At 43.2% G+C, this 12,501-nt stretch overlaps 1 protein-coding gene across 3 annotated transcripts in view; it reads right to left on the bottom strand.

Moving 5' to 3' along the window:
* Positions 1–2,011: 2,011 nt before the first annotated feature.
* Positions 2,012–12,501, bottom strand: part of CAPZB (capping actin protein of muscle Z-line subunit beta) — a 133,356-nt gene continuing 122,866 nt past the window's right edge. For 2 of the 3 annotated variants that reach the window (XM_075018135.1, XM_075018137.1), the window contains exons 7-10: positions 12,156–12,221; positions 7,104–7,180; positions 5,533–5,645; positions 2,012–2,811 (exon numbers count right to left, since the gene is read on the bottom strand). In XM_075018135.1, the coding sequence (XP_074874236.1) occupies positions 5,543–5,645; positions 7,104–7,180; positions 12,156–12,221 (246 nt within the window). In that variant the 3' untranslated portion in view covers positions 2,012–2,811; positions 5,533–5,542. The remainder of the gene's footprint in view (positions 2,812–5,532; positions 5,646–7,103; positions 7,181–12,155; positions 12,222–12,501) is intronic. The other variant, XM_075018136.1, reaches the window with a different exon arrangement.

Genomic DNA, 12,501 nt, shown 5'->3' with positions numbered 1-12,501 from the left:
CTGGAAGAGCATAATGAGAGCAAAATAGCACTTCGATCAATAGTAATGCCTATGTTTTCATTTCACATTCACACATGTTCATCCAGAGGATCATTGAACAGGCCAGACGCTGACAGCCCATCAGGCATTTGCTCCCTTCTCCCCCACATTGTATTTTATGAGAATTAATCAGCTCCCATTGTAACGAAAGAGCAAGCAACAGACCAGATAGCATGTGCAAAGCACTTCAAATGGGTCTCCAGAGGCTTATTAAAATTCATAATCAGGCCCTATTTTCAGCTCAGGACTGGTGGGAAAGTGTGACTAGACTCTTGTACCTCATTTAGTTAGGTACAAGATTAAACTGAAGATTGACTATATAACCAGCCAGCTTCTTCCGCTCTATGATAGTCTTCTGAAGACACGCATGCATGCACCTGACAAGACATTCTATATTCCCAGTGCTGAGAATACCCTATAGGTCGCTTTTGTGAGCTAAACAACAAAGGAGAGAGCTGGATCATTACTGGCTACTTTTCATTACTTCAAATCTCTCCCCCTGCTGGTGTATTGGAGTACCTCATCCATATAAATGACTTCCTCCTCACACATCCTAGACAAGGTAGAGAAATATCCCTGCTTCACAGGTGAGGAACAAGAGGCAAAGCTCAAGTGATTTTTCTTACCTCCTAGGCAGACAACTTAACGTTTTTTAAAGTGTTCATGATCAACATTACAGCATCGACTTAAGCCACTTGTAGTCAGAGTGTCAACCTAACGGCCATACTGGGCCAGATCACTGGCCCATCTAGCCCAATGTCCTGTCTACCAAGAGCAGCCAATGCAAGATGCTTCTGAGAGAATGAACAGAATAGGCAGTCAAAGTGATCCATCACCTGTTGTCCACTCCTAGTGTATGCTTAGGAGCAGAGTTAGGCGCCTCCTCTTCCTAGGAGCACTGTTTGCTAGTGGAAGATAAATGTAGGACAAACATCAGTTGACAAAAATTAAAATGTTACTTTCTTCCATAAGCAGCTCTCTGGAACAAGTTTCCCAAATGACAGTTCGTCAGGTTTGGTTTTGCTGTGAGTAAAAGGTGCTTTTCTGTTCCCACCAAACCACCCACCATCTCACATCCTGGCCTTTGGGGTCCCTGCTTCCAGTAGCACATAAATACTATGAGAAACCAGTGATAAGACATGTTGGTGGGCTCAGTCATTTTGCACTCAACAGAACCATATGTGACACTGTGCAGACTGGCTGGTTCTCTCAGAAGACAGTCCATGGACTGAAGGGAGATGGGAGGTAACGGGGCGTGGACGTAGTTCCTCTCAGGGAGGTCTCCCAACTGCTACTTAGACATTTTTGTTGCGAATAAGTCCATTTCTTCCACAGAGCTACATGTCTTGCTCCTTCCACAAGCAGCAAAATCACTTACAAGCAAAAAGGTGTCCAGGTGGAGATGAAGCTGCTGAACAATTTTTTGGTAGTGTTGTTGCTTACAGCTGGCCATGCTGCACATTGCTAAACATTGTTTAGGCCTAGCTCTTCCCTCTCGGTGCTTTGACAAACAGGCTTTACCTCAGCTATGTTCAACATACAGAATGATGCCAGATATTCTAATTCCTCTCAGAATACATCTGTTCCATGTTTGCTATGTGCCTGAAGCTCCAATCCCAGAATGCAGCAGCGTACCAACATCCTCATGCCAACACCTTGAAAGTAAGGCATGCTAATGAAAAACACAACCACATAAAGCTGGCAAGATGCACCCCATCTGTAACTAACTAAGTAAATCAAATAGTCTCCCTTCAACTGAATAAGTTGCAGCTGATTGTGGTGTGAGACCAGAAGAGCTCACTTGCTTTCTGTGACCATACAATATAGCAGTTGTTTGAATTACAAATATCTGTCTAAATTGGACAACTTCTCCCTGTTCCCATAAAAGAACACATCAGCAGGAATGCTAAGGAACAAGACAGGAAGGAATAAAATAAAAAGGACACTGGATGCAGGCTGCTTCCCAGGGTTGTTGTTTTTTTTTTTTATTATTTTTATTGTGTGGTTTTTTGTTTTCAGTATGGAGGCTCAAGTATAAGATGTCGATTCAATTTAAGCTTTACAAAAAACAAAAATCAAAACAAAAACCCCTTTTGCATTCTGTAAAAATTGACAGTAAAGCGCCTTGGAACAAGGCCATAGAAGAGCAGAACTTTCAGCAGGTCACCAAATCAACGTTTCCTTGCAAGTCCGGTTTAGTCAGTATAGTACAACACTGCGGAACACCCTCGCTTCCTTCCCTCCCGCCAGCCATCCCCCCTGCCCAGACCCCACACATACGTGGAATACATTTTTCCAGTTTTTCCTCTTTCATACACCACAGTATTTAATAAATTTTGTTTTACATTTTTACACCAATGTAACAAAAGGAAGGGGGGGGGGAGGAAAAGAAACAGAATGATTGGTGTTTATGCATGTAAATGGGAGAAGAGGAAGAGAATGCATGACTTCTACAGAAACATAGCCTAAGGTCTCAATAGTAAAACATGGTGCAAAGTAAGCCTCAGAGACTGAAAAAGTTTGTACAGCTTTATTCATGGGGAGATGGTAGCGTACGGATAGAAGTGGATGCAAAGTGTGATGTGACGTAACCAAAGAGGGGGGAGGAGGCTGGAGAGAAAATGAATTTTCTAAGAAAGGAATCTAACGAGTGCATGGCATGTCTTGTTAGCGTAAAGAGTATTTTAGCTTTGCTGCTTTTTCTTCAAAGCCTCCACCAGGTCATTTTTAAGAGCTTCTTGTTTTGATTTGTCTGCAAAAGTCTGCACAGACCTGTTGAGAGGAAGGAAACAAATTAAGTGGGATATTTGAAAGCAGTGATTTTTAACAGGTTTTCATCGGGGATATGAGGCAATAGCAGCAGTAAGATGGACACACACTTAGAGGAAACAGCCTCCATTGGGCTGTTGCAAATACAGAGGACAGAAGGTAAAGTGAACACGTTTCATCAATTCACTCTAACAGGCATTCACCAAGAGATACACTTCCCCTGAAGACCCACTACCTCCAGCTCATGATGGAAAATCCCAGTCCTTTACATTAGGACATCAAGATTTCATTCAGACTGGGGTTAGAGGGGATCTGTCTCAAAGTGATCATGATATTAAGGCATATAATCCAGCTGCTATTCTGACATCTGTGCAATGGACCTGTTGGCAGGACCTAACAATTACTCCAGGTAACGAATATCTCAGTACGTGGCAGCCATGTCTAACCCTCCTTTCCCGTGCATCTCCTCCTGGGAAAACCAGAAGCTCCTTTGCAGAAAGACCAGAAAACTTCTCCTCTTAGAGCAGAGTTCAAATAAGAGTTGTTTTAACTCTGACTTGAGAAAGCTGCTTTACGGAATAAATTACCAAGATCCTGAATATCTCATGTCCATGTGCTTGGAGACACAAAGCTTTAGGTTCACTTAGGTATTAGGGCAGCTACTGCTTTAAGTTTAAAGAGATAAAAATGTACATTACAAAGCTGGATTTTTAAGCAAATCTTTGCATTTCCCAATGAGTTATCATGTAGCTGTTGCAAGGAAAATGGAAGCCATTGGGGAGTGGAGGCCCAGTAACTACAAACCCCATCATGGGTTTCTAGAAAAATGCATCATATAAACATATTTTAACAAGGAGCTCTTGGGGCTTATATTGTCATGGGTCCCCTAAGCAAGAAGTGTTTAGTGGCACCTGTGCTGCTGCTCTGGGGGTCTAGGGGAGTATTTTCAAAAGAGTTAGCAGCTGCAATAAAGCACACCACCAGACCAACTGTCAACACAGGGTTGCAGACTCCAAGAGGACGGTGAGCTGATCTCAAGGGGACCTTGTATGGGAGAGGCTGAGAGCAGCTAACTTCTAAAAATATTTATTTCTGAGCTGAAGCTAGAGCTCTGTAACAGAGGAGGTACTTCAGAGACCCACTGGCACTTCAAGAGAACAAGTCATATGACGAGACGATTCTTCTTTACACACACTATTCGCTCACCCATTCTTCACCAGCAGTACAGTATTTGCACCTCCAGTTTATTCTTTCCCTGGAGTAGTCATCAACTGTACCCATCAATGCAGCTCAAATGAAGTAGATGGGATAAAGGTATTGCAGGCAAAATATAGCACTCGCTTTCTTTGTAAAGGATGATTAAAAAGCCACACATCTAAAGAATCACCTTGACTTTGCTTATCAAAAACTTTCATGGAGAAGACTAAAGACTCTCTCAGCTGTTACAGCAAGGTACAATACGATTCCTAGTTTAAAAGGACTCTTACAACTGATCAGATTACAACACAATGACACTGGACTTTTAAGGATATGCTAACACCTCTGGGAAGCAATTAGCTCCCATCTATTCTGTATTTTACATCCTCTCCTATTATCAGAACTAGGGTATGCCTGGACGCCCATTTCCACAGGGCAAGTCCATTCTTTGTATTAGAGTTTTTTGTTTTTTTTTAAATATTAAGAAAGTATTTCCACTTGCTCATCTCTGGAGAATTCAGTTACTGCAACATAAAATACATACATTTTATATTTGCATTTGTCATAGGTTAAAGGAATGGTTCTGGGCCATCATCAACAAACAGTGCTCATTTTCCCCTCCGTCAGCGCAATGTGTTTAAATGGCATCTGCAACTCATTAGGAATTGGAGTGGAAGGTTAAACTGGCCCAAGGTTAGTCACTGCCATGCACCCTAAGCAATCAAAACTCCAAGCGCAACCTAGAGTATATGAGAAAACCCTTTGTAACAGGCTGTGCATGGCACAGAAAAGTGGAGCTGAATTTTCAAGCACCAAGACAGACTCAGGTATACAAGGCAAAGAGAGGATCTGGAGGGAAGGGGGAAAACCAGCAACAACTGATATGTTCTTGGACATATAAGGCCAAAGGGCCCTTTATATTTAATCATTTACATTTGAAAGGACAGCTATTTACTTCCAAAATCCTCCTCCTATCCCGGGTTGAGCAATAACCGGCCACCAGGACAGATGCCGTTCGCTAGGGTCAGCCGCTGGCAGCCCACCAGCAGCTAACCCCAGTGAACAGCCTACCCTTGCCCTAGTCAGAGGGAAAGGAGTAGTATAAAAATACAGGGAATGAGTATACAACATCATCTGTACAGCTGCTGTAAAAAATCCCCAGTCCTGATAGTGCAGTTGTGATGGCGCCCAAGAGTTCTGGGTACAAACAACGAATACACACTACCACCGCTTTGGGGACATGGCCATCTACCATATAACTGCTTCCAAGAGAGTGGGGAAAAAAAACTTGCAACCCCCCCAACCTTTCAGCATACAGAATTCCACACAGTGGTAACAAAGACCAAGGCATTCATTGGTTCTATGAAGAAACAGCTCTAGGATGAAACAAATTAAAAGCTGGTCATCAGTCTGGTGGAGTTATGGGTTAGTTCTGGTTTCAGTTATCATGCATAGGTAAGACAGCCTGTTCTTGGCAGGATGAGTCCTGGTTTAGTGTGGATTGTCACACCTCACAGGCAGAGGTACCTGGATTGGTTTAGTTATCAGGCTGGATGTAGATCTGACGCTGGGTCAACACTTGAGAAAGCTCCCTCTGCAACTGCTTATACTTTTGGTTGTCGGGGATAGCATCAATAGATCTACAGAGAGTAGTTCAGAAATGAGTGAAGTAAAGGAGGGAAAAGAACAGTCAGAAGAACCCAGTAACAGACATTTGACAACCTGGAAGCCATTAGGAAGGAGTTTAGGAAGAGCAAAGTTTAAACACACAAAACAGAGAAAACAGGAAAGGTGAGAACGTGAAGTTAACCCTAGATACTCTGAGAATGACAATGGTTCCAGATTACATCTATGAGGCACAACACAGTAGCTGGCTCTTATAGACTGAGGTGCTGGGGGGATACATGGCATAGATACAAAAACAGGGATTTTCAATGAGGTTGATAGGAAAAAAAATAATCAGTTATATATTTCCAGCTGATGTTAATGGCAGCTTCCAGGCCAATTCCCCATGCACCAGAATGAAAATGAGTGCTAAATTTCAGCCAGCAATTCATTAAACAGCTTTACCAAGTACCTGTTGCCATCCCAGCCCAACTGCCATGAGGAAGGATTTTAATCAGCAAAAACATTCTACCACTGTAGGGCTAAGCTGCCAATACTTCAACATATCTGTGTACACGTATGCTAGGGAATCTAAATTTACAAGGTGGAAGAATTAACCTGGCATCAAGCACCTCTCAGTTCTGCGCCTTCTCCCAAGGGTTTAAAAAAACCACTAACTCCGAGTTTGCCATGCAAAGTTCCTGCCCGGACATGATCAAGAGCTCAAAGCCTCACACAATTTCCTGTCAGAAATACACAGGAGGGTCAGCTCACTCACTCATTCTGTTCCTGTAAACTACAGTCCATCCCAAGGGAATGGAGAAGAAAAATGATGGCATATGTCTAAAAACTACCAGCTCTGTTTTCATTATGATTCATTTGGGAATTATTTTTAAGACTAAATTTTGATTCCTAGAGCTAAACTAGTTATCCAGCACATACAACCTTCAGCAATCTGAATAATCGGCTGCCCATTAAAAATAATCCCATCAACCTACAGAATTTAACTGCCCTATGCTTTTCCTGAACAGGAAAAAAGCAGTCCTATAGCACTTTAAAGACTAACAATATAATTTATTAGGTGATGAACCTTCATGGGACAGACCCACTTCTTCAGAATTGGGAAATCCTGATAAATAAATCATTTTGTTAGTCTTCAAAGTGCTACAGGACTGCTTTTTTCTTTTGTGAAGATACAGACTAACAGCTACCTCTCTGAGGAAACAAGGGGATAAAGAGCAGCAAATTCCTGTAATCAAAAGGTTTACAAGAAGTATTCTCGAAACGTTCACCACTAATGAATGTTTCCAAAACACAATGAGGTGACTGGAGACATGGAAAGGCTAGCTAGAAAAGGGGAAGGTCTAACAAAGAAACACCAATCCAGGCTTGACCTGGGGGAGGTGAGGGGGACAGGACAAGACTGCAGGTGCTGCTGGGGGGAGGAGCAGGGTAAAGTGAGCTGTAAGAGCCAGCTGTGGATGGTTTGTTACCTCAGCCCATTAACGATGTCCTTTGTTTTTCCAAAATATATCTCATTCAGCGTACTTCTGATTTTGTTTTCCATGTCCTAGAAGAAAGGGAGAAACCAGCCTATTAATCACTGCAGTTGTTTTTATGGATTGTTATCAGTTATTGCACTCTCTTATGAGCACCCCTTCACCAGCTCTGCTGACTGAGTTACAATGCATTCCACAGCATGATTTGACCACTGTATCCTGTTACTACAATGTTATATCAGTGTCCCACTCCCTCTAATTTAACAGCTAGAGATGCAATTCTCATTGGTGTCTGAGAATCCACTCTCTCTGTTGTTGGTTAGTAACAGAGAGAAAGTCATGCTAGTCTATATACTATCAAAACAAAAAAAGCAGTAAAGTAGCACTTTAAAGACTAACAAAATAATTTATTAGGTGAGCTTTCATGGGACAGACCCACTTCTTCAGAGCAAAGCCGTACCAAAACAGACTTTTCTGGTCTGGCTATGGTCTGAAGAAGTGGGTCTGTCCCACAAAAGCTCACCTAATAAATTATTTTGTCGGTCTTTAAAGTGCTACTTTACTGCCTTTTTTTTTTTTTTTTTGTTGCTGGTTAGTGTCCAAGGCTACATATACAAAATACCTGTCCAGGACCACAAGAGGGCAGTTTTTGCTCAGGGATCCAACTCCCTGCTTGTATCCTAGTGCAAACCAGACAGCTCATTCACCCCCTCTTGATTATTACAACCCCTGGCCTAAGAGAAAAAACTCCCAGGTTCTCAGTCACCCATTTGAGGAACTCTATAAGGTCAAGGACTTTATAGAACCCAAGTTGAATTGTGCCAGTTGGTGGCTAATGACACAACTGCTATGCTGCAATACATTTGGATGGGATGCTTTTTTTCCCCCCCAGCTCCACTTCTGGCTGGCCTGAACCACTGGCCACTTCTACTCTGGCACAAGGACATATGTGGAGGGCACGAGTGTGCAGGGGACTGGACCTGATGACCTCTCGAGGTCCCTTCCAGTTCTAGTGTTCTATGATTCTACAAAAATCAAGTTTGTTTTATCCAGATGCTTTGAGTGATTCGTCTTTTCTAACAGTATTATGCACGTAACCTAATTCAATTAAGGATTTTCTCCCCTCCCACCAAAGTAACTGACTATGAAGTATGAAATCCATGAAGATAAAAGCTTCTTCCTACAAAATCATGTGTCAAAACAGCCAGCAACTGTTTCCCCACATCTCTTTTCCAGCAATTAATGCAAACCTATCCTTGTCTTTTAGGTATGTTAAGGACATAGGACTGACAACCACAACAAAATCAAGTGCTGCAAGAAACAAATGCAGTGCACTTAGGGTTTGTCTACATTACCAAGTTTTGACACCAAAAACTCCCTTTGGGCAACAAAACAGTAAGTGCTCACACACTGATGCAACTTTTTAGAGAAAAACACCTGGTTTCAGTGACAAAATACTTGTTTGCATATTTTTCCACTTTCCTTTCCCTTTATTAACAAAGAGACAGTGTAGAATGACTACTTTAATTGCTTTATTAAGTCTTGAGGAAGTGCCCCATCATGCCCATTCTGACCTCTCTGGTCAGCAGTTTAAATTCTGCTGCCTTGTAAACAATCTGTCCCTCCCCCTTGCCAGCTCCAGGAGTTTTAAATTCACTATTTAAACGGTCTTGTGGTGCTGCATGGAGAGGTCTCATCGCATCTTTCCAGGTGACCGTAGCTGGCTATCGCACCAAATGCTCTCCCATTTGGACCACCACAGCGCTGCTGGAGCTGATCAGTATATGGGAAGAGGAGTCTATGCAGTCCCATCTGCACTTGATCTGTAGGAACTGATACCTATAGGCCCATTTCTCTAGGCTTGCGCAAAAAGTGCTATGATAGGGACGTACAGCAGTGAAGATCAGAAATAAAGGAGCTGAGGCAGGTATATCACGAGGCAAAGGAGGCAAACCATCATTTCAGTGCTGCACGTAAAACCCATTTCTATATGGGGCTGTATACTATCCTTAGCGGTGACCCCATCTCCACTGCCAAGAGCCCCAAAGATAATTTGGAGGGCATGGAGATGGCAGAAAGAGGACCTAACCCAGAAGACAAAGTTACTGATAGAGGTGGAGCTAGCTGAGGATGTGGCGCTTCCAGTAGGGTTGCCGGGGAGAGAGTGGAGGGGGAGGATCCATGAACTGTTTACCACTGCTCAAGTGCCTAATCAGTCTCAGGAGTTGCTCTTTGGCGAGCAGGAAATGAGACACAAAGTACCTGTGGCTTGCATATTGTGGAGATAGCTTTAGGGAACAGAGAAATGGGAAGCCAGCTGTGTTTCGGTAAGCTGGACATTTCCCTATGTAGCTAACTGGTATGGCACAAGAGGGTGTTGACAAATGTCAAGGTTTCCTGGAAATATATGTTAATCCTGTGCCACAGATTGGTGTGGCCATGCAGCTTTGCTCCTTCCCCCATCGGAGGGCATTGAAAAATGGTGCGGGACAAGTCACTTACGCAAGGACCAAAGTGCCACATAGGTGAGCTGCATATAGACCAGGATGGAAGCTGCAAGCATGCACTAGATGTACCCTGGTTTCCCTGCTTACCCTCAGCAATGACAGGTCTGCTAGAATGATCCACGCCTGTGGAAAAGCGTGAGGTGATTTTAGAATTTGTTCCCTGTAAAGTTGCACTGCCAACCCCTGCTTCCCTCCCACCCTCTGCAACACGTATCATGGTTTGCATGCTTGCACAGACCTGGGCCTGGCAAGTGTCAGAGAAAGAGACTGGTATGTTGCAAAAGGTGCAGAGAAGTGAAGCAATTCAATGCTTTTCTTGAATATAATAATCCCGGTTTTGTGCACTGTCCCTGTGCTTCAGCAGATGTGGCCTTCAGCCACACCCAAAGCAACCCTGCCAACCATCTCCATCCAGTAAGAGGGGCCAACATGCAGCAAAGAAAACACGCTCAAGGAGATACAGCAAAGCTCCAATACAGAGAAAACGGACAAAAAGAGCGTTGGGACACTAAAAGGCAGGGCAGAACAGAGAATTAAGCGTTTGCTAGGGATTCAACTAAGCAGATGATTAAGGTAATGGAGGAGCAAATGGGGATAAACTAGACTTTCATAATGCTGCAGTGTGAACAGATCCAGGCTCAATTTCCATTGCAGCACATGCACAATTCTTTACGAGACCCACTAACCAGCACATTCCTTTTCACTTTCTGGGACACCTCAGTTTCCCATTCACTCCATCCTTCACACAACTTTCACAAAGGACAGCTGGACCGACAACTGTGGGTGCCTGCCCTTTCCCATCACATTGTTTTGATGAGTGTTACTGTGCTGCTTCTTGCTTAATAAAGAAAGGGGCTTACATGGGTAAATCTTTACTTTGTTTTATATTAATTCACATTGCAATCACAACCAGTACACACACAGGCATATTAATCATTCTCTTAATGGGATATGTGGCCCCAAATGTCAACATAGCGTACTACAAAAAAAGAACACAGAATGCATCATGCAAGCAACTGTCACAAAGACGTGAGTTACTGCTGCTCTTTGTCAAAGTGCTTCCTCAAAGCCAGTCAGGTTTCAACTGTCACCTTCTGGACCTCTCCAACAGCCCTGGTATTTGGCCGCTCATACAGAGCAGCCAAGTGCTCTGTGTTAGTATTTCAATCCTGAGCAAACATTTCACCCTTAGATTCACAGAGATTATTCAAAGTGCAGCATGCAGCTACAATCAGGGAATATTATCCTCATTAAGGTTTAACCTGCCACAGAGACAACTCAAGCGCTCCTTTAATCTGCCAAAGGTACATTCAACTGCCATCTGGCACCTATCTGGCTTGTTGTTGAAATACTCCTTACTACTGTCCAGGCATCCCGTGTAACTTTTTGTGACCCAGCGGTAAGCTGTATATCCCACAGTCATTATGGGCTTTCACATTCCCACTGTAAAGTTGTAGCCTGGAAAAAAAATGTCCCTGCTTAAATCTCTCTGTTCAGGCTGGTGTTTTTGAAGATACGCACATCATGCATCTTTCCAGACCACCTTGCACTAATGCTCATAGTTCCAGGAAGGTGGCTTTACACAGCCAAAAGTTCTGTAACCACTGCACTTCATCCCACAATTGCATGGCAATGCGATCCCACTAATCAGTGCTGGGCTCCCTAGTCCAAAAACAATTCACCCCATGCAGCTACTCTGGGAATGCCAGAGCAACGTAAACTTCCTGCTATCCATATCACACAATGTCAGGTGTCAGCACGTCTTCCTCTATCAGTTACTTCACAATTAACTGCGTTGCCATGACCCCATCACAACAGAGCGCTGGAGACAATTGTGGGATCCACTCTCTCTCAGTAGAGGCTGGCGTACACAGCAAAGAACAGTTGTTGGAAAAACAGCACTAAAGAAAACCAAAAACCCATGGAGGCCTGAGAGAGAAAACAATTCATGATGGAACATTTAGCACAGGCCCCAGGTGTGCTGCAGTCCGCTCTACCTTCCCACAACTCCTAGTGGCAGAAGAGGTTATCAAGGCATTGTAAGATATAAACCCACAGTGCTTGGCTCAAATTATCAGTGATTCACCCCTTCCCCATGTGGATGAGATCAGTCAGATGGAGCAAGCATGAACAATCGTCTTGCAATTTTTAATATGTCAAATCCCAATAGTCAACAAAGTATGGTCACCAAAACTTGGTAGCTTAGAAAAAGCCTTACTCAGCGCTTACTGTGTGCTGATATGTCAGGTGCAAGGACAGCTGGGTACACTATAGCATGACTAAGTAATTCTGTCAAAAAACAATGACTAAGTGACTCTGTGTGGGCAAGTGTTCACTAGTTCTAAGGATGTGGACATTTCGTTTCCAGGAAGTTTACTTTTGCATTGAGTGAGGGGGAAGAGAGATGAGAAAGGACTCTTCACAGCTAAGAACTATTGTGGAGCACACAAAGGGTATAATTTACAGACAGTAAAAACTGGGAAACTTACCCTCAATACAACATAAGTTACTGGAGCCATCATGGCCCCCATGTACTTACCTCTACCAAGCGTCCAATATTGGCTATGTGTGGTGAGGAATCACTCACAGTTTCATCTTTCTCCATCTGGTGAGAAAAGAAATAGTTAACAGTTGTAATGGAGAAACAAGGTAGGAAATGTTAAATAGTTCCACATACTAACAGCAGGGATGGTAGGATGTGGTGCATGTTGTAAAGTAAATGCAACCCTTTTTTCACAATCAGGTCAGGTATAAAATGTACGTTTGTTACCCAAACAGGGAAACCCCAGAAGTACAAATCTCCTTAGTGACCAGTACACTGGCCAACTCAAGCAACCATCTCACATGAAGAACATGTAGTCCCCAAACTGGGGGCACAGGAGTGA

This window comes from Carettochelys insculpta, chromosome 23, assembly GCF_033958435.1.
Source record: "Carettochelys insculpta isolate YL-2023 chromosome 23, ASM3395843v1, whole genome shotgun sequence".
Classification (NCBI taxonomy): domain Eukaryota; kingdom Metazoa; phylum Chordata; order Testudines; family Carettochelyidae; genus Carettochelys; species Carettochelys insculpta.
This window is presented reverse-complemented; position numbering and strand designations above follow the sequence as displayed.